The sequence below is a fragment of the Canis lupus genome, chromosome 4 (genome assembly GCF_011100685.1).
Source record: "Canis lupus familiaris isolate Mischka breed German Shepherd chromosome 4, alternate assembly UU_Cfam_GSD_1.0, whole genome shotgun sequence".
Lineage (NCBI taxonomy): Eukaryota > Metazoa > Chordata > Mammalia > Carnivora > Canidae > Canis > Canis lupus.
Window position 1 is genome coordinate 34,878,764 of NC_049225.1, and position 26,879 is coordinate 34,905,642.

At 55.8% G+C, this 26,879-nt stretch overlaps 1 protein-coding gene across 2 annotated transcripts in view; it reads right to left on the minus strand.

Annotated features, from left to right (window-relative positions):
* GRID1 (glutamate ionotropic receptor delta type subunit 1) overlaps positions 1–26,879 on the minus strand; it is a 639,335-nt gene that overhangs the window by 482,741 nt on the left and 129,715 nt on the right. For both annotated transcript variants that reach the window (XM_038534516.1, XM_038534515.1), the window contains exon 3: positions 23,973–24,257. In XM_038534516.1, the coding sequence (XP_038390444.1) occupies positions 23,973–24,257 (285 nt within the window). The remainder of the gene's footprint in view (positions 1–23,972; positions 24,258–26,879) is intronic.

Genomic DNA, 26,879 nt, shown 5'->3' on the forward strand with positions numbered 1-26,879 from the left:
CCACAGGCCACCCACCTGTGCACCATCCTGCACGCCCAAGAGACCCCCAGCAGAGGGCAGGGCCTGGGATGCCCTGAGTGGGCGTGGGGCACCCGCCCAAGGTAGAGGGAGCTCTTAGCAGGGGCGGGGGCGGCATGTGTAACACACGGGCGTAAAGCCACGCTGACACGGAGACAGACATCAGCCCTGGAACGCTAAGGAAGCACCTTCTGTGCCGAACACTGGAGACACAGAGACAAGCCAGTGATGGCTACAGATGGACGAATCACAACGCCAGACATAGAGACGGCGGGGGGGAGGATGCACACTTTCCCCGCTGCTGCCCACACATGCGCTTGCACACGTACACGTATGCACATGTGCAAACTAGGGGCTGGCTCTGGAGGGAACTGGGGACAGACTCCGAGCACACCGGGCTCCAGGCAGCGGGCGGAGGATGCCTGAGCCACCCCACGACTGTGGGCCGGACTCATGCTGTTCACTCGGCCACGAGTACCCCTCACCCTGCCTCCTGTCCTCTCCACCTCCGACTCCAGGGGCTCTTCAGGACCCTTCCTGCCCCCTTCAACCAGCTGTCATCCCACGACACTGCCTGCAACTGTCAAGGACGGTCCTCGCTTTGTCCACAAGCGCGCCCATGAGCGACTTCACATACACCAACGCAGGACACCCTCAGAAGAGCTCGTGGCTTAACGGCCAGCAGGAAAGGTTCTGGACATTCGGGGGTGTCCAGCAGACCAGCCCCTGCAGCCGCGCTGCCTGTCATGAGCTGTGTGATCTTGGACAACACTCAGCCCTCCTGTGCCTCAGTTTCCTCACCTGCAAAAGCAGGTAATGACCTTGCCGTGAGAATGAACCAGATAAAGAACGCCCGGTTTCAGTATTTTCCTTGGAGTAGATGATTGATAACCGTCAGGCCAGACAGGGGCAGCCTCAGCGAGAGCAAGGAGCTCCGGTCATCAGAAGCACAAGCCCCCACAGACCCTAAATGCCCCATGAGCGCTGACCCAGCTGCAAAGACAGCAAGGCGGCCAGGTGAGGCCTGCGCACAACTCGCGTGCCCGGGATGCAGGACAGAGAGGCTGTCTTACCCCCACTCTCCCCTGCAATGCCCTCCTGGCCTCCCCTCTAGTTATCCTACTCCTATTTTCTTGGCTGCTTCTTTTCTCAGTGTCCTTGGCTGGGTTTTGGTGGCTTCATCTGACACGTTTACTTGTTTGTCTACTACCCACCTTTCCGCACTAGACTGAAGGCTCCGGGGGGTCAGGTCCATTACTGTGCCTCCAGTGCCTGGAGCTGTGCCTGGCATATGGCAGGTGTTGGATAGACACTTGTGAAACAAGCCCATCCAGGGAGAAGAGGCCTCTATTCTGGAGGACCAGCATGTGCCAAGTCCCGGGCCAGACGCTAGCCAGGTGTAGACAAAGCATGGGATCTGTCTAGAGATGTCATGCTCTGGGCAGCGGGGGCGACAAGACAGCAGAGCACGGAAACCAGTTAGGTAGAGAGCGGTGCTAGAAGCAATATCGTCGTCATCGCAAAGGAGTTGGAAGAAGAAAAGCAGAAAAACCACAGGCGGAGGGCATCTAACTGTACCAGGAAGAACAGAGATGTTCCCCGAGCTGGGTCGTGAAAGCCTATCAAAGTCACTGGATTGTAAAGTGCAAGGAAGGCGCTCCTGGGCAGGGAGATGGGCATATGCAAAGGCACTGAGGCACGGAAAGATGGAGGCACGAGTAGGGAGCAGTGCACAGGCGTTCTGAGAACTGAAGCACCGCACACCGCGGAGCATAGCAGCAAAGACGGGGAGCGTGGACCGACGGCGCCAGCAAGAGCAGGAAGGTCAGGTTGGAAAGGGTCTTACACATCGTGTGGCAAACCTCAACTCGATCCTGAGCCAAGACACAGCCACCCAAGACTTTCAGGCTGGGGTCTAACCGATCAAATCCCACCTCCCAAGTCCCCTCTCTTGGCCATGGGAGCAGATCGGAGAGAGAGGAAACGTTGATAGGTCGCCGTCATGAACCAGGCAAGAGATGATGAGGGTCTGGCTTCATGGGGATGGAGAGAAAGGAGAGTCAGGGAAGCCCAGAAAGTGCTGGGGATCGATCAGTAGAGCGCCGGGAGAGAAAGTAAGGGAGGTGACGGTGATGCCACCAGCCAGGACAGGAGGGGACCAGGTCTGGGGGAGACACGGGGAGGTCAGCCCCAGGCACGCACTGCACAGCCTCAGCAGCACCCTCCCTGGGCCCACCCACCCTGCAGGGAGAGGTGAGTACACCTGAGTACACCCTCTGAGGTCAAGCGCTTCCAGGCGGGCGTAAGAGAACCCAAGCAAGGCAAACGCTGAGTCGCTCCTGGAGAACTTAACATTCCGTGAGGAGGGCTATTTAGTGTCCTTTCCCCACTCCCTCCAATCGCAGTGGCTTTCTGAGCCACCCCACGGGGGGGGGGGGGGGGGGGGGGGGGGGGGAAGCCGCCTCAGCTGGCCCCTCCTCCCGCCCATCACTAGCATATAAGCCTGGACGGCAGGGACGGGAGGGGGGACGGCCAGGAGGAGGAAGACACCCAAGGCGGAGACCAGGGCTACAGCGAAAGCAAAACTCACCAAGACCTCTTCAAGCCTCCAGCAAACGGGTCATTCAGTGACTCGCTCTAAGGACAAAGCGGCCTGACGTCGGCAAAGGGGCGCAGGGCCACTGATGAGCACGTGCAGGCAATGCCCATCCACGCCTGCGAATTGTCCGCAGGCCGCGGGGCTGCAGCCGGTGGGCCCACGAAGGGTTTCCAGCACCTGCCACGGAGGACGGACCCATTAGAGGCCTCGCCCTGGCATGCCTGCCTCCAGGGGACCAACACGAGGCTTGCTCCTCAGAACAACCACGTTCTGCACAAGGTGAACCAGGAACTCTTGGATGAAGCACCCCTTGGTCCACCTTTGGGGCCTGGGAGCCACCGCCAGGCCTTTCCAGGCCCTCCTTTCTCTACCCTCCCCAGCCCACCTGCCTGCCAGCAGACACCTGTTCCCCAGCATCCCAGCTTCCATCTCAGTAGGATCGTCCATCCAGAGATCCCTAAAACCAGCGCCACAACAAAGAAGGCGGGCCTCAAAAAGTTGTCCAACAGGAAGGATTTTCTCTTCAGCTTTGAGCAGAGGGCCTTGGCCATGGGCAGGCAAGCACCGTCAAGGCTGCAGGCTCAGGTCCATCCTCAGGCCCTATTCCAGCCCCACTCGCCACCGCAGGCCCCTCCAGGGTCCCAGCCCAGCCACAGCAGAGGAAGTAACGGGAAGCACAGGGCTCGTCAGCTCGAGCCTACCAGTGTCCAGCAGCTCTGACCCCCCCCCCTTCCTTCCCACCCTCCTGGGACCCAGGGGAACATGGAGCCATCAAGGGCACCCAGGCCATCCCTGACCATGTGCCAGCCATCCTGAGCGAGGCTAGCTCCTCTGACTCTCACCACAGCCCCAGCAGACTCTCACTTCTATCCCCAGCTTTTTAGGGAGGAAACTCCTCAGAAAGCAGCTATGAGAGCTTCTCCACCACCCAGGGGCCGTCCCTGAAAGTGGGCAGTGAAAGTACCCATGGGTGCCTGCAAGCCCCCACGCCCTGGCTGCAACCAGCACCAGCACTCTGCACCGACCAAAAAAAATAAAAAATTAAAAGGGCTAGTCACCATGTCTCAGGTCTTCTGAGCATTTTGTTCTACAGAAAATGTCCTGAGATGCTAAGCACCAGATGGCAAGAGACCTTCCATGGCTCCCTGGGGCCCTCAAGCCGAAATAAATCCTGGCTGTAACCCACACGGGTTACTTGGACTTGGGGGCCTGCAGCTTCAGGGAGGCTTCCAGGGGAGGAGACAGAGCCCAGCACATCAAGGTTGTCCACCCCAACACCACGGACACCTGCCCTACAGCTTTGGGAAATTCGTGCCAGGCACTGGCAAAGGGTTCACCACTGAGAACCTGGCTCTGCACACGGCGCAATGCTCAGGCTGCCCGGGTGGGCAGGGAGATGGGAGAGAGGCTGGCATTGGCGGTGCACCCGCGGGGGGCCCCGGGACTGCTGCACGACACCCAGGATGCAGCTCCAGCGACCCACCAGGCACCTGGAATGACTCCTGGAGTGTCCATGTCATCTCCCAGCAGAGGCAGGAGCAGCACACGTTCCCGGAGAGGCCCAAGACTCCGCCCGAGGGGGGCTTACCTTTGGAGCCCTCACGCAGACCCCCACAGGTGCACCTAGCTACCTGCACCTGCCCTGTGCTCTGCTACCTGCAGATGGGCACTCGAGGCCTCCCCACGGCAGCTGCCAGCGTACAGGCCTGGGCGGCCGGGCTTGGGGGGATGGCGGAGCTGATCGGTCCCTCCTCCAGCTGCCTGTGGGGCCCTGGCTGCTGCTGCTCAGAGCACCAGATAAACAGCAGCCTCCAGGCCACACAGATGCAGAGCCACAGAGCGTGGCGAGGGCTCCAGGCCCCACCGGGGGAAGGAGCGCGGGTCTCTCTGCGGTGAGCCCACCCAGAGAGCCAAGGAGGAAGCGGCCGTGGTGGGCCCCGGGCAGGCTGCGGAAGGGACACCGGTGCCCGGGTGTGAGGCCTGGGGAGCCAGAGTCACCAGCCTGCTTGCTCTCCCTTGGGATGTGGATGCTTCAGCCTCTGGCACGAACTGCAGGCTCTTCCCCGAGAAGAAGTAGAAAGTGCATGTGCATGCACACACCTGCACACACGCATGCACACACACACGGGCATTCTCTTCCATACAATTCCAAGGAGCTTATGGAGTCCGTGAACCCAGGAAGAGAACCTCAGGATGAGAGGAAGTCATACATATTCTGAGCACTAAAAAGAGCTAGTCTTACTAATCCCCTTTTCCTTCCTTCCCTATTTATTCTCTGTCTCCTATGCTAGACCGTACGCTCCACGACAGCAGGAACCCTGACTCTGTCATCCTCGGGGTCCCCAGCATCTCACACGGAGCCAGGCATCCAGAAGGCACATCATTAACACTTGCTGGATGAATAAATGCATCGAGAACTTTTGTGCTCCAGCACTTGGAAGCCACCGCAGCCTTGTTCCCATTAATCAGCAAAATGGCACGGGACCAGTGACAGAAAGGACGCGGCCACTTCAGACCCACTGGCACCAGAACCGGACCCTGGCGTCAGGTGCACAGCATCCCCCACGGGAGCACAGAGCCCCGGGGCCACAGAGCGCTGGCCCCTGCCTTCGGATTCTGGGGTGAGCCAGCAGGTCGGCGGGTGCTCCCCGGAAGCCTTGCCCTGAGGTCGCTGCCCCTGCCTGGCCCGGGAGCCAGCCTGTGGCCAGGCCTTGGGATTGCAATGGGGGGGAGGGGCACACTGCTCACCACTGGTCTCCACTAAGGAACTCGTTTTTCTTGTTGGTTTTTTTTTTTTTTACTTTTTTTTTTTTTTTATTTAAATTCAATTTGCCAACATACAGCATAACGCCCGGTGCTCATCCCATCAAGGGCCCAGTAACGAACTTCTTTGGTTTTTGTTTTGTTTTGTTTTTTAAAGATTTTATTTAAGCGGCCCTGGAAGTGTTTGTGTGGACAGGTCCTCACGCTCCTCCTGGGTGAACCCCCCGAGTGGCTTGGCTACGACGGCGGGTGTGACGACGCCTTCAAGAAGCTGTTGAACCCCATCTCCAGAGGGGCTGCGCCGTCTTAGGTCCCCCCGGCAGCGCCTAAGAATTCCAGCTGCTCCGAACCCCAGAACGCTTGCTCTTACCCTCCCTTTTTTTATTTTTTATTTCTTTTTAAAGATTTTATTTATTTATTCATGAGAGACACAGAGAGAGAGGCAGAGACCCAGGCAGGGGGAGAAGCAGGCTCCATGCAAGGAGCCTGACATGGGACTCGATCCCGGGACCCCGGGGTCACGCCCTGGGCCGAAGGAAGATGCTCAACCGCTGAGCCCCCAGGGCTGCCCTTAGCCTCCCTTTTTTAAATTTAAGTCACTCTACAGGGATGGGGTAGGTTTTAGGGGCGCTTCTAACTAGCGCTCCCCTAATCGCCAAGAAGCATCTTGGCCGGTGCCCGTCTGCCATCCACACGATCCTCTTTTGTAAAGTGTCTTCAAATATCGGCCCCAAACTTCCTCGTGGTGTTTGTTATCACTGAGTTTTAAGAGTTCGTTACATTCTATGTGGGATTCCTTCATCAGCTACGTGATTTGTAAATATTTCCTCCCAAGGCCATGGCTTGTCTTTTCATTCAGTTCACGGTGCCCTTCAAAGAGTCTAATTCCTAAAGAGAGATCTTAAGGAGCCCTTAATTCTTAAAGAGGTCCTAATTGTCGTGAAATCCAGTCAATTTTTTTTTCCCCTTTACAGATTGTGCTTTCCGTGTTGTATCTAAGAAACCTTTGCCTATCCTAAGGCCGTGACGATTTTCTATTGTGCTTTCTCACAGAAACATTATGGTTTCAGGCTTCTCACATCTGTGATCCATTTTTCTTTAATTTATTTTTTATATATAGTACAAGGTATGGATCGAAGTTTCTTTCTTTGCACATAGATATGTGCTTGTTCCAGCACCATTTGTCGAACAAAATATACTTTCTCCATTGAATTACCTTTGTACCTCTGTTGAAAAATCAATCATCTAGATATGTGGGAGTCTATTTTTGGGGTTCTCTACTCCGTTCCAGTGGCCTGCCTATGTTTACACCAAAAACACACTGTCTTCATTACTGCAGCTTTTTTAATGTTCCAAAGTCACGGAGTTCATCCTTTTCAAAGTGGTTTTGGCTATTCTCGGTGCTTTGCATCTCCCTGTGAATATTAAAATCAGTTTGTCGATTTTTACTCCACAAAAAAAAAAAAAAAAAAAAAAAAAAGCATGCTGGGATTTTTATTGGGATGCACTGAATCCATAGAGTAATTTTAGAAGAACTGATGTTTTGATACTAATGAGTCTTCCGATCCATGAGCACAATGTATCCCTCCATCTACTTCGGTCCTCTTTAATGTCTTTCAATGTTACACGGTTCTCAGTGTACAGGTCTTGCTGATTTTTGTCAGATTGATCCCTCAGGATTTCACATTTTTTATGCTATTATAATAAACAGTATTTTTTTTTATTTTGGCTGCAACTATCCATTGCCAGGATATAGATACAATTGATTTTTGCTTATTGATTTTTTTAATATCACAATATTGCTGCTAAACTCACTTGTTCATTCCAGTAGTTTTATAGATCATGCTGAATTTTGCACAGAGATGATCATGTCATCAGTAAATAAAAAGTTTCAGTTTTTCCTTCCTAATCTAGATGCCTTTTCTTTTTTTTTCTTTTTCTTTTCCCCCGTCTAATTGCACTGGCTAAAACCTCAGGTACAGTGTTGAATAGATGTGGTGAGAATGAACATCTCTGTCTTGTTTCTGATCTTAAAGAGAAAATACTCAGTCTTTTGCCATTAAGTATAATGTTATTTGGGGGTCGTCCATAAATGCCCTTTGTAAGGTAGAGACGTTCCCTTATATCCCTAGTTTGCTGAGAGTCTCAATAGAATAAGATGTTGGATTTTGTCAAATGCTTTTTTTTTTCCTAAAACATAATCACATGGTTTTTCTTTTAAAAGTCTAGAGTCATGGGGAAGGAATCACATCAATCGAATTCTGAGCGCTAAAGCAAGCTTGCGTCGCCGGCTAAGTAAGCCCTACTTGGTCATAATGTATCATCTCTTTTATGTGCTGTTGATAATATTCTGTTGAGGTTTTTTTTACAGTTCTGTGTTTATGAAGGATATTGGTTTAGTTTTTTTTGCAAGGTTGTCAGTTTTAGTCTCAGGAGAACACTAGTCTCACAGCATGAGTGGGGAAGCATTCCCTTCTCTTCAATTTTCTGGGCGACCATATAGAATTGATAATGTTTATTCCTCAAATATACTGCAGAATTCAACAGTGAAACCATCTTGGTCTAGAGTTTTCCTTCTCAGAGGTTTTTTTAACTCCATATTCGATTTCTTTGTCAGTATAGGGCTATTCAAATTTCCTATTCTTGCAGGTGCTTTAGTAGTTTGTGTCTTTGGAGAAATTCACTCATTTCAGCTTGTTTGTCAAATCTGTTGGCACAAAGTTTTTCATAATATTTCCTTATTATTCTTCTAATTCCTATAGAATCTGTAGTAATGTCACTTTTCTCATTCCTGATGTCAGCAATTTTGTGTTTTCTTTCTTTCTTTTCCTTCCTGTTCGGCCTGTTATCCATTTTATCTTCACAAAGAACCAGCACTTGGCTTCATTTATTTCCCTCTATTGGTTTTCTGTTTTCTATATCTTGGCTTTCTGCTCTGATCTTTATTTCTTTTCTTCTACTTATTTTCAATTTCATTTGCTCTTTTAATTTCCAGCTTCTTAGGTGGAAAAGTTAATCAGGTCATTGATTCGAGACCTTTCTGCCTTATTCTAAGAGGCAAAGGACCTGGAAGCCCCATAGCTGGTTTTCGTGAATTTCTGGTTGTGCAAACCCTAGTCTCAGTCATAAAATAACTGTCTGAACCTCAGTTTTCTCATCTCGAAAAGGAGGCAAAGAATTGTTATAACAATTCATTGATGTCAGATTTTATTTTTTTTAAAGATTTTATTTATTCATGAGAGACAGAGAGAGAGGCAGAGACACAGGCAGAGGGAGAAGCAGGCTCCATGCAGGGAGCCCGACGTAGGACTCGATCCCGGGGCTCCAGGATCAGGCCCTGGGCCGAAGGCAGCGCTAAACTGCTGAGCCACCCGGGCTGCCCCGATGTCAGATTTTAAACCCAACGCCAAATTTTAAAGCCAGTATTAGCACAGCAGTTGTTGGATCTGTGCTGCTTCCCTTCCTGTCACAAGCAATCATCCCCATCACCTCCTTGAGTGACACCTAAGGGCGTGGAAGTAGCTCACAGCCACAGATACAGAAATCGGTGCAGCCACAAAAGCCCAGATCTGACTTCTCCGTCCAGAACCATCTATTCCTGCAGGTTAACTTCAGAGGTACCAGCAGAAACCCAGAGACAGCTTTCCCATGACACCAGTGGGCTTGGTGGGCCTCCCCAGAGGATAACCAAGAGGTGGCATCTCCGAGCCCCTTTCAACTTTCCTTAGCATTTGACCCTCCAACCAACAAATCCTCCGAGAACACGGATCCATGTGGGTCATAGTAGGAAAAATATGGTCTGGATCTACGACCCCAGACAAGTAACTTCACCTTCCTGCGGCTCAGTTTTATCATTGGCAAAATCTGAGACACAGATCGAACACCTTACCCGGGTTCACATCAGCTACAGAGTGTGGGCTCGACAGTCAGCCCCAGGGCCCCGAGTGTGAAACCACCATCCATTGCTGCTAATTATACGATCCTCCCAGGGTTTTGTGAGATTTAATGAATATACCCCAGGAGCCCAGCACTGAACTAGGCCAGGAAATGCGAGATCCCTGGGAAGAGCCAGAGGTCCGGGGAGCCCCAGGCAGAACAGGTGATGTTCCTGGTGGCTGCGCAGCTAAGAGGCCTTGGGGACACTCTCAGGGCTGCCCTCCTGCAAGCAGAGGTATTTATCCTACAGAAGGCGTCGTGTCTGCTCAGGCTGAGCTGAGCCTGGAGCTGATTTGCACCAGGAACGGGCCGTCCCGGCTCACTTGCATATAGGGCGGCTTCATGGGAGAATGAACTCAAGTGCCCACCACCCACTCCTAAGAGCTTCCACTTGGCAGCTGCCACGTAAGACACACAAGTAGAAATGTCAGAGCCACGGGAAGCCCCCCAGACCCACAAGTAGCAGGGGAAGAGTCTCAGCAGGAGAGATCTACCCACGGCCTGCCCGGCTGGCGATGGCAGCCAGGACCAAGCCAGGGGCTCCAAGCTTTGGCCCGTCCATCCTCTGCAGCCCACAGAAGGACAGAACCTCAAAGAGCATCGACAGGCGACATGCAAAGGGACATATGTGACAAAATGAATGTGAGAGTGAACATATGTGGCCCTGCGCCCTCGACACGCACACAGGACAGAAGCAGCTGCGGCTGTCCCACCCAGGCACACCTCGAGAAGACACCGTCCGGGTGCCCAGGGCAGGAAGGGGATGGAACACGGGGCGGGGGGGGGGGGTGAGGGGGGTTTCAAAAGGGAAATTTGGGGTTTACTTTGTATAAATCAGTGTTGTTTACACCGTTACAGAAATCAGAAAATACATAATCTCGTTACCGGAGAAAGCTGTTTACTTTTAGGAGCCACTGAGAGCTCTTCCTTTGGTGCTCTGGGTGAGGGGACAGCGTGCAGCCGACGTCACCTTCCAGGCCCCGGAGAGCGGAGCCAGGCCCAGCCCGGGCGTGGACTGCAGGGAGGGCACGGCGAGGAGGGAACTCACAGGGACAAGAGCACCCGCTGTGCCAGGCACCCGCTTTGACTTCAGCAGGCTGGGCCTTGGCTTCTCCCCACTCCCCCCTCTCCCTCTCCCCTCCTTGTCCCCCCTCCTCCCCTCCTTCCCCCTTCCTCCCCTTCCCCCCTCCTCCTCCCACTCTCCCTCCCTCCCCTCCCCCTCCCACTCTCCCTCCCTCCTCTCCCCCTCCCTCTCTCCCTCCCTCCTCCCCCTCCCCTTCCCTCTCCCCCTCCCCGCTCTGGCATTAATGAACCACTGCCCTTCCAGGCTGGCACTCAGACCCTCAAGGAGGACGTGATGGCCCCCCACACCCCCCGCCATAACCAAACTTCCTTCTCCCTCTCTGTCGCACACACCCTGCCCTGGAATCACGACTCCGTACACCCCTGACTGTGAACCTACAGTAGCCCCAACAGCAGGGGCCACGTGAGCGTTGTCGGGGGCTGTCCTGGGGAGAGCAGCACTGGAGATGTAGCAGCATCCTCGGCCCCTCCCCACACCTGCTGTAAAGACCAGAACCACCTCCAGGCCTATGCTGATGGCCCTGTAGGGTGAAGACCAAACCTCTAGCTTTCCAGATCCTTCATTTGTACCCACAAATGGGTACACTATCTCCCACAGCTCCCAGATTCGGACGCCAGACGCTTGTCTATGCGCAGACCGCTGCCCCCCGGAGCCCTTGTCTCCACCCACCCCGAGCCTCCCTGACTGTCAGGGTCCAGCGAGGATCCCACAGAAGCTGTGTCGTGATGCAGCCCGTGCTACTCCCCCCCAGCATAAACCTTGCCCTTAAGAGTCCTCTGCGTCTGGACCACCGGCTGCCTCTGACTCAGATCGTGATCCCGGGCTCCGGGATCGAGCCCCACGTCAGGCAGCCCCGTGCAGCCCAGATCAGCACAGACAGCTGCTCCGGACCCCGGAGCCCCTCCCCGGCGGAGGCCCTGGTCCCGGGGCCCTCAGCTCACATTAGCCCCGCCTGCGGCCCCCTCGGCTGCTCCAGCCCAGAGCCTGGGGTCCCCGGCTCCGGGCTCCCATCGGGCTGGACGCCTCGGCTAGAGACACAGGTGATCCCTCTGGTGTGGGACACCCTGCGGGCACCGGCTGCACCGAGTCCACTCCCAAACCCCTTGTCCCGGGGAGGGACTGACCCTGCAGGGCCGCCCAGGGCTGCACCCCTGAATTTCTGCCTCCCCAGCAGCGTGGCAGCCGGAGCCTGCCTTCCTCCCGCCGTCAAAAACCCAGGGGCCAGAACCAGGTCTGTTCTCCCCCAAACGCTTGGTACCGCCTGCCTCCTGCGGGTGCCCGGCCCTCCACCACTATCCTTCCAGCCTCCCACCTGGAACACGGAGGCCCCCGGGCCCAGCCACGCTGCTGCCTAGCAGGTCGGCCCCACAGGAACGCCCGGCCCGTGCACCGGGCTGTGCCTTCAGCGCCCTGCGTGGGAGCGCTCAGTGGGGGCGTGCCACAGCAGTGGGGGGCCGTCACAGAAGCCCGAGGGGGCGGCCGGGGCTCCGCGGTGGAGCCGCTGCCTCCGGCTCGGGGCGTGACCCCGGGGCCCCTGGATCAAGTCCCGCATTGATCGCACTCCTGCAGGGAGCCTGCGTCTCCCTCTGCCTGGGTCTCTCCCTCTCTCTGTGTGTCTCTTAAGAATAAATAAATTTTCTAAAACATCTTTAAAAAAAATAAAGAAATAAAGTAAGCCCACGGTCCACCCATGGAACACTGCCCTCAGGTGAGGACAGCCAGGGAGAGCCACGTGGGCCGGTGCCGAGCGGAAGCCCCAGAGCAGCCCAGAGCAGCGGAAGCCCCAGAGCCCAGCTCAGCCCCAATCAATACTTGCGGCCTGATCCTGCTCCTGGTTTTGAAAATAACAGTGTACATGAACGTGAGGGTGCGCACACAGGTGAGGCGTGCCCGGGCAGCCCTCTCCGGACCCCGGACGGGGCAGGGCAGCAGGTGGACGGGCGGGGAGCGCTGCGGCAGGCCCTGGGCAGCTCGCCCTCGGGGCCTACATCACTTGCGCTTCTTCAGCAAGAACATACTTCTCTCCTGTGTTCTTTACGTAATAAAAAATAATTTCAAAGAGAAACATCACAAAGGAGAGAGAGCAGAGTGGCCTGCGCTCCCGTGTGTCCTCACTGCCCTCAGGACTGGAGGCCCCTGTGCTGTCTGGCCGGGCTCTCCGTGTCGCAGCCGCTGACCCCGCGGACAAGGCCCCAGCCGGGCAAACCCAGGCCAGCCCAGAACATCTCTGCTCTCTATCAGCCCCGGCTCCCCAGCCACCCCCACCCCTGCTCTGCCCTCCTCACTCCTCCAGGACTCAGCAGGACCCCACGAGGCCTCCCCAGACCTCACTGCCTGCCGCTCAGGTGGCCCCATAGCCCGGCCTCCATCACGAGCCTCATCCCCACTCACAGCCGAGGAGGCGAAGGCCACACCTGCCTCGCTCACCTCCGGCTCCCTGGGGCCTCACCTGGAATTCAGCGGCACCTGCCCGGTGGGCCAGACTGGCTGGACACCAGACCCCTCCCTGGGCCTCAAGATGCCGGGACAGGCACCTGCGGGTTCCGTGGCCTTTTCCAAGGCCGGCCTGCTGGAAGCTCCTGTGGGGCGGCCTGGCCCTGCCCTCTGGGCCCCCCCACTCCTCTGAAACTGGGACCAGCAGGGACCCACCAGGCGCGAGAAGGGCCTACTGCACAGACGGGGAACGGCGCTCAACGGAGGAACAGCCCAACAAACCCACCTCTCTCTGCGTGGCCGCCCGTGGGTCCCGGGCTCGATGGCACGATCGGGTTCCTCTGGGGGGTTCTCAGAAGAACCGCAGAGGCCGGGCCCCGAGGAGCCACCTGCCCCTGCCTGGCTTCTTTCTCCCCAAGGACGAGGAGGCCCTGCAAGCTGTGGCTTCCTCCCGTCCCTGCAGCCAAGACAAGGTGACAGGCTGGGCCCTGCCACCCTCCCAGCAGCACAGCCTCGGAGGCCTTGTCCTCACTCTCTAATGGCCCCCTTCTTAAGCTCCGCATCCGGGAGCCCCATCAGAAGCCTCGGCAAACCCTCTGCAGATGTGCACGGGCAACGCACGGATAGGCCGACACGCAGACAAAGGAGCCCGAAACAATTATACCAAAAATCAAAACAGTGTGCAGGCCCGTGTGGCGGGGGCGGAGTGGGGGGCGGGGGGACAGCAGGGAAGGCCCCATGGGACACCTCTCCCGGGACACCCCCCGGGTCCCTACACACCTCCCCCGGGACACCCCCCGGGCCCTGCCCACCTTCCCCGGAACACCCCCCGGCCCCTGCCCCACCTTTCCCGGGAACCCCCAGCCCCTGCCCGCCTACCCCAGGGAACCCCATTCCCCGCGAGGCTCAGGGAGAGGCCAGCACGCCCCACCTGGGTCCTGATCCCTGGAGGCGCAGGCAAGGCGAGAGGTGGTGGGGCCGCGGGGGACTCGAGCCCTCAGACCCAGCATTTCCTTTCGAGCCCCGAAGTCTCCGAGGGAGGCATCGCTACTACCCCCACTGCCCAAGGCAGGAAGCTGAAGGTGGGAAGGACGTGTCAGCGCGCCCTGGGCAGAGGGGCGGGGGCAGAGGGGGGATGCCAGTCCCCCGCAGGCTCGCCCACCGCCCTCGCCTGGCAGGAGCAGCCACGCCGCCTGCCGAAGCCTGCAGAGAGCTTTGCGGTGAGCTGAGCCCGTCTGAACCACCCGCAGGCCCGGGCCTGGACACGCAGGTGCCCCTGCACACCTGCTGAGGAAGCAGGCGGCGGACACAGGGGTTCCGAGCTGGGAGCTGAGGCAGCCGTGGGCCTGACTGTACGGGTCGGACAGGACGGGAACATCCACGGAGACGACGGTCACTGCTCTACCTGGAGACTCCACGCAGGCCTCCAGTTACGGAATGAACACGTCCTAGGACAAAAGGCCCAGCGCAGGGAACAGAGGCCGGGGTACGGTGACAGGGCTGTGCGGGGACAGGTGCGAGCTACCCTGCAGCCACCACAGCCCAACGCCTAGTCGTCTGGTCGCTCTATCGCGTCCCTGAAACCAATGTAACGTGACTCACCTGCATGTCGACAATGGCAACGGCAACCAAAACCTCCCACAAAGAAACAAATGCCTCCTGGAAGAATAAATGGGCGATGAGATGCCCCAAAACACAGCTTCCTTCGTGCACGCGTTCACCGAACATTTACTGAACACCTACTACGTCCCAGGCGCCCTTCTAAGTGCTGGGGACACAGCACTGCGCGACCAAAGTCCCCGCCTGCACAGAACTCCTAGGCGGGCAGACAGACATCCAAAAAGCATGCAAGTGGTGGTGAACTTAATGGAAACAAATAAGGCAGGAAGGGAGGAGAGGGTGCCGGGAGGAAACAGGGTGCCGTCTTCAAACGGGGGGCGGGGACTGCGAGGGAAGGCAGCTGGGGCTCAGCCAGGCCCCGAGGGTGAGGGAGCCGCCTGCGGACACTGACTCGTCTAGGGGGTCCCCAGGGAGGGAGCGGCCCGCACCACTGTTCTGAGGCCAGACTGCGCCCCACATCGTACCGCAGCAGCAATGGAAGGAGAGGGGGACGGATGGGATTGGGGACTGGGTGGCTGTGACAGCGGGCTGGGCACGAATGCCGCTGCAAGGGCTCTGGCCGTCGTTCCAGTAAGAAGGGAAAGCTCCAGGGGCCACAGTGAGGCTCCCCCAGGGAAGGCCCTCAGGGCCCCCTGCACGGTCCTGCCTCCTGGTGGGGAAGGACCTTCCGAAAGCTGACTCCAAGAGCCTGCACCAGCCGCGTGGACCACAGCCCCCCCCCCAATGAGCACGGAGCTCCACCGGCCAAGCCAGGGCCGAGCGCCAGGCAGGGACCCCCTCCCAGGCTCCAAAAGGCTTCTTGGGATTCTTCGGAGCTGGGGGGCATCAGCCGCCAGGGGACCCGCTTGCAAAAAGCAAAGGAAAACCTTCCAAGGCCTATGGTCCTAACGCCCCGACTGTGCGCCGAGCCCCTACAGGGGCCCCGCTCCACCGGCCCGGATGGAAGTACCAGCTGCGCCTCTCACAGAGCAGGGACAGCGGGCCTCCAGGGGCAGGTGGCTCACCTGGGACGCAGCAAACCGCGCGACAGGGGCCTGAATCGAGCTCCTTGTGACCCTGCGGCCCGTTCACAACCACCCCAATCCCACCTGCCAAGGAGCTGGTCCCTGCTGAGGGAGGGACAAGCAGCCCCCTCTGGGCAGCGAGCAGATGGTCAGAGCTGTCACCCTGGCTGGGCCCCCAGGATCAGAGGGGCGGCCTGTGGGGCCACATCGTCTTCCAAGGGGACGCCGCAGAGGAAAGCACGGAAGGCCTGGCCGGTCCTCGCTGCTGCCGCACAGTGGGCACGTGGAGGCAGCGGGGCCGGCCTTCCCGTCCCGTATCCGGGCCTGCATCAGGCACCTCCTCCCGTCCCCAGCCGCACTCGGAATCTGGCCGAGGGCTGAGCAACTTCAGAGCTAATGAACTTCAACCTTCCAGGGAACGCTACCATTCCCACGCCCCGAAGTGCAGTTACTTTGTAATTAGACGGAAGAACGAAACCCCAGACACCCGTCCTGGGAAAGTGACCGTCGAACTTCTTGGTAGGTTTCCTGGCCGTTAGACCGCACTTACTCATTTCACCCGGAAAAAGCGTATGTTACTTCAATTTCAGCTAATGCCGTGATGATACGACGTGGGTTAGCGAGATCGTGGGCGCGCAGCTGAGTCACCGGAAGACACACTGTGGGCGTGAGCGCTAAGGGAGCCTCTGGGCCACGTGACCCTCCCGGGAGCTTCAAGGTGGGGAGACTCGGGGCTGAGGCCCAACGGCGATGAGTGTTCACTGTGAGGACCAGTGAGGCCGCACCGCCGAGAGCGCGTGATGGCTTCGCCTGCGACTCTGCTCTGAGTGTCCCATGCGGGCCAGACAGGTGACCCCCGAACTCTGTCCCCGCCACATACCAAGAACACAACCAACACGTGGCCCAGGGCTCAGAACACACCACAACAGAGACTCGCCAGCTCAATGGGACCAGCACTGGCCACGGCTCCTGAGAAGTCCGTCTCGCTGAGCACTGAGCATGCATGAACCAGTGTCCTCACGCGGGGACCCCATCAGGCGGGGTCACCACTTGACGCTCACCCCACAAATGAAGAGGCTGCTGCATGACACGGACGCACCACACTCCCGCTCACCCTGACCATGGTAAGCGTGCAAACAGCTGGCCCCTCGTGCCAAGACGCTGCTGAGGCCCTGTACCCACACCCAGTCCGGGGGAGGGGGGGCGGGCAACGAGGGCCACTCCTGGTTCCCCCACAGGGCCTGTGACCATCATACAGACCACCCGCTGCACGCCAGGAACTCCGCTGAGCGCTCACTTGTACAGCTTATGAACCCCCATCCTGCTTCCAGAGGTGGGCGAGCAGAAGCTCCAAGAAGCAGCCACAGGCGGGAAGAAGGAGGGAGGGAGGGCAACCCCCACTTTCTGTTTATTTGCTTATTTTTTGCACTTAGAACAAAAAACTCAAAGGGTGTTTTTATTTTTTTTTCATTTGTTTTTATTTAAGTTCGATTTGCCAACACAGAGTAGGACCCCCCAGTGCCCATCCCGTCAAGTGCCCCCTCAGTGCCCGTCACCCAGTCACCCCCACCCCCCACCCGCCTCCCCTTCTGCAACCCTTTGCTTATTTCCCAGAGTCAGGGGTCTCTCGTGGTGATGCGGTGAAAATTACATGTCCTGAGTCCCCATGCTTTTGTCCATAAGACGGCATTTCCGAACGCTGACCATGTGTGTCAAGTCCGCACACACGCAAGCTTGCTTTTACGCAGAACCACGCGCCGCAGCCCTGTTCTCGCTTAGCTGTCGTCGCCTAGCGGTGCCACGTGTTGGAACTGCCGCCACCCCGCACGTGAAGGCCCCGGCGTACACACATCGCGACGTATGGACCACGTTGCTGCAGGCGGATTGTCAGTGACCTCTGCTGGTCCCAACAACGCTACGATAAACCTTTGCGTGTGAAGAAGAGTCTCCCTACTGTTTGCTGCGAGGAGCCAGAGGCCGTGGGACAGCTGGAACACCCGCTCCGGGGCTCAGACCCGGCCGGCCCCCCACTCCTCGGTCGTACGACCCAGAGGAAGCCTCTTTACTCGTCTGAGCCTCGATCCTCGCCTGTGAAACAGGAACAGTACAAATCCGCCTGGAAGAATGGCCAGGAGATGACGCGAGCCGGGGTCCTGAGGCTGCGTCGCGCTCAGCACCGAGCACAGGCTGGAAAGATGTGAGCTGTTCCTCACGGCACCTGAGCCGCCTGGGGCTTGAGGCCCCCCCTCAGCGTGGACTCCGGGCCTGGGGTTTGCACGCAGTCACATCACAGCTCCTCTCCGTGCATTACTTCCTTCTCTTTCGTAAGCAGTCAGTGAGTCTACACATGGGCAGCTGGAGGACCGGGGCCATCTGGAGATGAAGACCCCCACGTCCTCTGCTGCCCTCAGGTCTCTGGGCGGGCATGAGAAATAGGAGTCGAGGGCACCACCTGAGGTAGCAAGGTACAGCCCCCAGGGATGTGGGGGGGGGGGCGGTTCTAACTCCTCGGTGAGCCTCTCAGGCCTGCAAGACCTAGAGTCCAGCCTCACCCCTGGCCACTGCCCACAATCCAGCACATGCCCTCTCCCTTCCCCACTGCTCCCCAGGCCTTCCAGCATGCTCTTCTCTCTGACCGGGACACTCTTCCTACCCTCTTCCCCACCTTGCCCTTTGCTTACCTAACCCCTAATAGTCCTTAGGTCCTTATCACTTCCTCCAGGAAGCTTTCCCTAACCACAGGCTAGACAATCGCCACCAAGAGCAAGATTGGCTCTGAGGCCATGGCACAGTCATGGGAGGAACCCACGGCTTCAGGGAGACAGGTGGTCTAGTGTCAGGAGCCATGTGTGTCCTGTGCTGAGACCTAGCTGAGGTCACCTGGCCAGGAGGGCAACATCTTCCCTCCATGCAGAGTGAAGTTTTGGCCAGAGAATACAAGGTTTGGGTCGGGGAGGACTTCTCAGATGAAAGAGAACTAGCCCTACAAAAGATGAGTAAATCTGACAACGATACAATATAGAACTCCCATCCACTGAGATGGACTCAAAGAGACTGTCTGCCACACTTAGAAAAAGAAAAGTCTCAATTTTTTTGAAAGGGACAAAAACTTAAAATGGTAAACAGGCCTTTCACAGAAAACAAAAACAGCCCATAAAGAGGTGCTCAACTTCATCTGCTATCAGGCAAATGTAAATTTAAATCATGGCAAGATACCATTTCACATAAAAATCTTAAACATAAAAAAAATCTTAAATGTGAAAAGACTACCAGGTGTTAGTGAGGCTGGGGAGCTTTGAGAACTCTGGTACATAGCAGGTGGCAGTGCAAACAAGTACACTTGCTCTGGGAAACAATTTGGAATAACCTAATAAAGTGAAACATGCCTAGAACAAATGCTCCAGCAATTCTGCTCCTCAGGATAGACCCTCAAAATACTCTTGCACACATAAGCTGGTGCAGTCACTGTGGAAAGCATTACGGAGGTCCCTCAAAAAGCTAAAAACAGAACTCCCACGGGGCACCTGGGGGGCTCAGTTGGTTCGGCATCTGACTCTTGATCTCAGCTCAGGTCTTGATCCCCAGGGTCATGAGTTCAAGCCCCCCATTGGGCTCCATGTTGGGCATGGAGCCTGCTTTAAAAATATATATATAGAACGGCCCTCGATCCAGTAATCATACTACTGAGTATTTACCCAAAAAATATAAAAACACTAATTCAAAGGGATACATGGTTTATAGCAGCATTATTTACAATAGCCAAATTATGGAAGCAGCCCAAGTGTCCATCAATTGACGAATGGATAAAGAGGATGTGGGGTGTGTGTGTGTCTGTGTGTGTGTGTGTCTATGGAGAGAGAGAGAGGGAAGCATATAACTCAGCCATAGACGATGGCCACTCATGCAGATCCTAACCCATCTCCAGCCTGCAGACTGGCCCAGGGGCAAGAGCAAACCTCTGCACCCTGAACATACAAGGGAGGAAAGAGCCCCAGGGTCCCGACCTCACACCCCAGCCCTGCGCAGCCTTAGCAAACTTCCTCTACCCATTCATTTCTTCACCTATATTGAGTTCCTAGCAACATCATCGTACATGATAGGGACTCAGTGAATACTTGTTGAATGAATGAGTCAATGATTTCTAAGATTCCTTCTTAACTACCGCCCTCATCCCAATGTATTCACTAGGGAGAAATTGTGGCTACAGCTTCTAGCACCACCTCCCCCGACACACAAATGAATATCCCAGAATTTGAAGTGGCACGTCAGAAAGTTCTCTGTTCTGTTCGATCCAAACTTTTGGTATTTTAATGTTACAGATTTTCTTTCCCAAATGTCAGCTTCCCTTCTATTTTCCCTTTCACTGTCACAACAAGCACACAAGTATTTTCGATGGAATCTTACCAAATGGCACATCTTTCATTTTGTAAACTATATACATGCAAACTCCTCTCCCACCCCTCTGCCAAGCTCCATCTTGAGAACCAGGGATTTGGTTTCTTTGACCCTCGACTCCTGACTCCAATTCCCGGCCCTCAAATTCCACCCAGGACAGGTCATTCTTGGGTTTAGAGGGAGGCTGGGGGGCAAATGAGGAAGAATCAGGGCTCCTTGAGCAGGGGTGGGATTTTCCGTTAACATCCACTGAAGTCCTGAGCATACCAGCCTAGTCCATTCCAAATCACTCTTCCCCACTTCTTGGCTTCAACTCTGCCTGGCTGGAGACAGGAAAAGGAAGCTGGAGCCTAGCAAGCTCCAGATTTCAGAAATAGGACGGTGCCTTGGCTAAGTGCATGGGCATTAAAGTCAAAAAGAACCTCTTTGGGTCTCATGCTCTTTACCTGTAAAACACACTAATAATCTCACCTCAGAGAGTCATTGAAGGGCTTACATGCATATGTGTAATGTACATTTAATATATGTAAAGATACTTGCAGATCAGCATCCAAAAAAAGTCACCATATCCCCAAACCACTTCTGTTTGACTTTGGAAGGAATAAAACAGTCTTTACACTCAATTTGCTTTTTAATTGGGCTCATCTGCAGCTAGTGCTGCAGTGGTGGGGTGGAGGAGGGGCTCCGAGGACTTCTGGAGGCACCACTGGTCTTGGGCATCTCAGCAGTCAGTGTAGGTCCACCCACTGCTTTCAGACAGGCCAATGCCAGCCGTGCTGAGAAAGCACCCACATCCCGCACCCTTGGCACTGGATGAGCTGCATCAAACAGCACATGGGCTTCTACCACCTTGGCTCACCTAACACAAGGCAGGTGGGAAAGCAGGCCAGAGACTAGGCTGTGCATGAGGGGCACAGTCAGGACAAGCAGTGAGAGCTGGAGTGGTCACAGTGGTTAAATCCTGGGGCAGAAACCTGGCTGCAGAGGCTGTCAAATCAAGGGACTGATGTGCGGAGCCCACAAAGGTAGGAGGTCTTGCACAGAATTCAGTGGAAGGGCTTTGAAAGCCTAAAGCCAAGTGGATCAGCACCTAGGATAGCGGCGGCACCCCGGCCAGTATGGCGGTGCTGAGGTGTCCAGGCACCCCCACCACCCCCGTCAGAATCAGCAAACAGCAGGCTGCCGCCAGTCCCTCCTCTGCATCATGGAAATCCCATGGAGCAGTCACGGCATTTTCTGTTGCTGAGCCCACATACAGCCTCAGCATCCTTACCAACAGCACATTTGAGGCTCAACCAGTTGCCTGTCCACAGGAGGAAAGCTACTGGTCTCCCTGTGTCTTTACAGAACCACTGATAAAGGCCAGTCTGGCTGAAAACTAACTTCAAGGGGCGCCTGGGTGGCTCAGTCAGTCAAGTGTCTGTCTTTGGCTCAGGTCACGATCCAGGGTCCTAGGATTGAGCCCAGGGGTTGCTAGGGCTCCCTGCTCAGTGGGGAATCTGCTTCTCCCTCTGCCCCCTCCCCCCTGCTCATGCTCACTCTCTTGTGCTCTCTCTCTCCCAAATAAGTAAATAAAATCTTTAAAAAAAAAAAAAAGAAAAAAGAAAAAAGAAAAGAAAAGAAAACTAACGTCAACCCCACTAAAGGCACCAAACAGTTCCATGTCAGAAAGGAGGGCACAGGAGATCCCTGGATGGCTCAGTGGTTTAGCGTCTGCCTTCGGCCTAGGGTGTGACCCTGGGGTCCTGGAATCGAGTCCCACAGCGGGCTCTGTATGGAGCCTGCTTCTCCCTCTGCCTGTGTCTCTGCCTCTGTCTCTTTCTGTGTTTCTCATGAATAAATAAATAAAATATTAAAAAAAGAAAATAATAGAAAAGAGGGCACACCTCTTGGTTTGATTGGAGGTTCTGGGTAGGAGAGGCGAGGAGAGGGACAGGGCACTGCATCTTCAGAACATCCTAGCCCACCTCCCCAGCCTCAGGCACCAGACTATCCGGCGCTTTGTCTTTCTTCCCATCCTTCCTTTGTCTTGTGTGAAAATGGTCTGAAAACCTCCTATCTTCATAAATGAGTTGACTCATTCACATAGTGATAATTTCTTGGGGCCTACTCTGTGCCAGACATGGTGCTAAGCAGCAGGGACACAGGAGCAAACAGCTACTGGCTCACTCTCCTGGAGCTGACAGCCTGGTGCGAGAGTCAGTGCGAGAGTCCATGTTCGTCGGCGATTAGCCCTCAGGAGCGCGTCAGGACAAGCTGAGAGCAGGCTGAGAGAAGGAGACGGGTCTGTGAGTGCATGTAACAAGCCAAGGAGCCAGCTCCAGGGAAAGAGAGGAACCTTCAGACATGTAGGAATTGGGGCTCCTCTGCCTGGGGTCTTGATCCTTGAGCTGACTGAGGGGAAGGGCTACAATAATACAAAACCACGTAGTTTGAGCAAGTGCCATCGGGTGTCCTTCATCGGGTGCAAGGACTTCAGGAGCCCAGGCAGGGTGGTTGAGGTTCCTTCCTCCCAGGCCTTGGGGAGAACCAAGGCCTGAAGAGTATCTATAGACCACAGTGCAAAGGGAGCAAAGATGCCAGAAGAAGGGGGCCAGGGGACCTTGGACCCTGCCCCCACAGCATCCAGCCCGGCGGTGTCCGCACCTCCCCACCGGCCAGCCACATTGCACACTGGATGCCGACATCAGCACGAGGGGTTCTCGGGGAAGGCCAGCCCTTGAGAGATGGCCTGCGGGCTCGTCAGGGCTGTGCCACGACCTCCAACAGCCCCCAGGGCCAGGGGCTAAATACGGGCAGGAGGGAGAGACCAGGTGCTGGACAGCGTCTAGCTCCAGCGCCCGGAGCCTCGGGTCACCCTTGTCCCCATCACCACCTCATCTTCCTTTCAGCACAGTGACTGTTTGTTCTTCCAATTCCTTCTGGAAGACTCCAAACAGCCTATTTGCTCAAGAGCTGAGGACAACATTCCAGTCTTAAGCAGAGTATTTAGGCAAATGCAAACATGTGCTGGTTTCTCTTCTCAGTTACATTCTTGGCAAAGGAATTATTTCGCCAAAAGACAAGGCAGGACTTTTGAGGGTCCACCCACCCTACCCCGGCCCCAGCAGCGGGGCCGCCGACCCTTACCGTCCCCACGTCTTTTAAAGACCTGTGATATGAAGGGTGATGGCTACGAAAAGGTGGCACGGGGATCCCTGCTCTCGTGGCCACATGAGTTTCCCCAAGATAAAACTCGCAGACGTGAAGACACATGCCCAAAGATCTTTAAACTAGAGAAGTATGGAAAAAGCTCGATAGAGTACACCAACGCCAAATCCCGCTCGTGGCATTGTAGGAGTCACAATGCGTTGCCCATGGGGAACCTGGGTGCAGGGCACATGGAGTCTCTCTGCATTAGTTCTCATAATTGCAGAGGAATCTCAGTTACAAAGTTTAAAGTCTTTTTTTAAAAAAACACATAATGTGGAAACCATCTCATTTCAGGCCTAGCACTGGCCTGTCTGGGCAGAGCAGCCATAAGAAAACCTAAAACTATTTCTCCAAAGCCCATTTTGGTGCATTTTTAACAAACAGATTTTTAATTTTTTTTCATACAGGAGGTCTTCAAAGAAGCCATGTCCAGCCATCCCCCGATGATCCCAGCCCGGCCCTATGACCCTTGGGGTGCCCGTGCCCTGACCTGCGCCCCAGCTTGAGACCCTGACACTGAGGGGAGACCAGGGCGGAGCAAGGGCCAGCTGACTGCCCTGCGTGAGGGCCAGTCTTTAAGAAGGAATCTTCCGGGAGGACCGTGCCGACCTGCTTCTGTCGCTACCTACGTGAGCCCGTCGGGTCCCTGCCAGCAGTTTATTAATATTTTATTGAAAACTCGAAGATGATTCAAACTTCAGCTGTCATGATAAGGTGCTGTTGCTAGGCAACGCCCGTGCCTGTCTGCAGAGCGTCCGTGCAGCTCCTCCCCGCCTCGCGAAGCTCAAGGTCAGGCCCCACCAGCCCGGGACGCAGTCCACGCGGACCACCGCCGCTGCGTGCGCGCTGCCTACCCAGAGGGACTCGGCCACCACAGCGACGCCCGGCTCACGGGCCCCCCGGCGCCCGACACGCCGCCCCAACTCACCGTACTCGCTGTCGTAGAACATGACGAACTTCTGCCAGCGGAGCTCCGTCACCAGCCTGAGCATGACGTCGTTGAGGCGCACGGGCGGTCTGGAGGCCAGCGTGTACGCCTCACCGTCAGGGCTGGGGTTCAGGTGGCAGGCGGTTCGCGGGGACCCTCCCGGGTTGCGCTGGACAAACAGGTGTGGGATGTGCATCGCATCTGTGAGAGACTGCAGGGCGTTGGCTGACGCACAGCCGGTGGATGTGACCAAGGCCAAAATCCCCTGGGTCATGAGGTCACAGGCTGGAAAGAGGGGAGAGAAGAGGGGGAGTCAGCATGGGGGCACAGCTGCGCTCACATCGACCCACACGGCCCACGCCTGGCAGCCGGCGCCCGGGCCCCGAGGAATGCTGCCTCGCTCCGGAGGCGGACCCATCCCGCCAGGCCAGCAGCTCCCGCATGCAGAGGCCCACTGGCGCTTTCAGGGCTCCAGCCGGCTGGGGGTGCTGGCACCCGTTCAGCACGTGGGTCCACGAGGCCGGGGAGGCAGCATCACTTGCTGCAGACTACTCAAGGAGGGGTGGCAGGACAAGGATCCAGCCCCATCTGCTTGAGACGCCCGTCAGAGCTGCTACAGTAGCCACCCTGCCTTCCATCTGGATCTGAGCCCTTTAAAAAGAGCCAAGAACTCGTTTTGTGGATCTCTGTACCCCCTAGGCCATGAATATGCTGTGTGTGTTCTGCGGAGCTGATAGGGCTGAAGGGAACGAATTACATCAGAGAGTCAGGGCGACACTTACCCCAGGGGACTCAGGGTGCAGGCAAAAAAAAAAGAGAGAGAGAGAAACCCCAGGTCTTCTGGCCAAGTCCACTTGATTCATATCATAAAATACTGGGCCAAACCCCAGAAGAAGCAGGTGCTTCCAGAAGCCCAGCATTACTCAAAACCCAGCTGGTAATCACAAAGGCAAATACAGGAGGTGGAGGAGGAGCTCAGGGGCACGCCCTGGTCAGCAGTCAGCCCGGATCTGCGAGGGTTGCCCCTTTGGGCCGCCCACTTACGTCCTCTGGGGACATCAGACATCAATTCATAGAAAGATGCACCTCCCGACACCGCAACCCACTGCACCAGTTTCGAAGCAAACATTTATTAATAACGCGTATGCGACGGAGGAATGTGGGAAAGCAGATGCAATTTCAAAACACAGCCCGCGCGTGTCAGCAGGCCATCTGCCGCACACGGCAGACTTTTGAACAACTTTGACAATGCGGTTCTTTCGGTTGAGAGCCTTTGGATTTATGTAACGTCTCAGACAGGGCTAAGGGAAGGAGAGCGGGAGCCGGGGACACCGGCCCAAGGAGAGGGCGGTGGGGGCCTGGGAAGGAGAGCAGGCTTCCCGACACCGACGCTCGGCTGCTCCCTGGGCACGCTCACAAGTGGGCAGGATGATGACCCGGGTGCCCGCGGTTCTCCCTGCTGGGCCCTCGACCCCCATGCACCATGCACGGGAGTGGGCGTGCTGCAGTGAGAGTCCCCAGGCCACCCCAGGAGTCGCGCAGCCACCCAAACGCTCTGACCTCCCATCCAAGCTTCACGCGGCATTCCTCCTAAAGAGATGCAGCTGTGTCGTGCTCCTGCTGTCCTCGGACAGGCACGGGCGTTGCCTAGTCCTTCTGTGGCTCCCGGGGGCCTCGGGACACAGTCAAACCCCCGAGGGCTGTCTTGCGGGCTCCGTGCTCTTCACATGCCCCTGCCCTCATTGTGCTCAGGCCAACAGCCCACCTTTCAGCCCCCGGGACCCACCACGTTTTCTGTTGCCTCTTGAACCTTCGCACTCAGTCCTCAAGACGCAGACTCCACATCCTCAGGCTGGCTAAGGGCCCCCGTCACCCCGCACTTCCCCATCCCAGCACGATGCAGAGGCCACAAACTCAGGGGGCCACAGGTTGTGCCTTCCCCAGACACACGGCACTCAGCAAAGACCGGGGCAAGGCTACAGTGAGCCTTAACATTTTCATCATGGAGCCTCTGCTCCGTAATTCCATCTCGGGCACCTATCCCAATTATGGGAATGGCTTGAGATCCCCAAACATTCAGAGGATACTTATCCAGACTCCCGAAATAGCGTTCACAGTCTAAACGATGCAAATAGGCGAGTGGTTACGAAAACCGCTGTTTGTTGACAGCACGTGAGGCCTTTAAAATTACTTACAAAGACGCTACGATCACATGGGAAAGTGCTTATCCTAAAAAAGTCACGTGAAAATAATACAAAACTGTATGCATTTTATTATGTCAATTAAATACAACACACACGCAAGAAAAGCCGGAAGGAAATACTGCAAAATGCTAAAAAGCGACCGCATTTTACAAGAGGCCTGAACTGAGTTTTCCTTCCTTTCTGTATCTTGCCAAAATTTCAAGTCGTGAACAGATAATTCTTTCAGAAGGGGAAAATAATCTTCCAATAATGGGTAAGTTGTGAAGCTACGTGGGAGGAGGGACGATCCTGTGAGAATCTTCCCTGTGCCAAACCCTGTTGAGTACTTCGTGTATCTTACTCTCACGACACCTGTTGGAGCGGGCGTCACTGGGTCCATTTTCCAGATAACCCAGTCGTGAGACCAAACAACCGATAAGAACGGGGCTGAACGGAGATGCCAGCTACTCTAAAAAACACTGAGAGGCAGCTAAGTGACAACAGCGGGGCACGAAATTATATGCTCACCAGGATTGCAACTAAAAAGCATGCTTATGGAAAAGGCAGGAGAAATCACCGAAAGGCAAGAAAAAAAACCCAAAGTGCTGTGATGCTGAGTGGATTTCTCTTTATTCTCTGGTACATGCTTTCTTCGATGCCAATACCCCGAATTTCTAACTCTGAGAAGTAACCGTACAAAATAACCTGCACATTGCTAGGATGT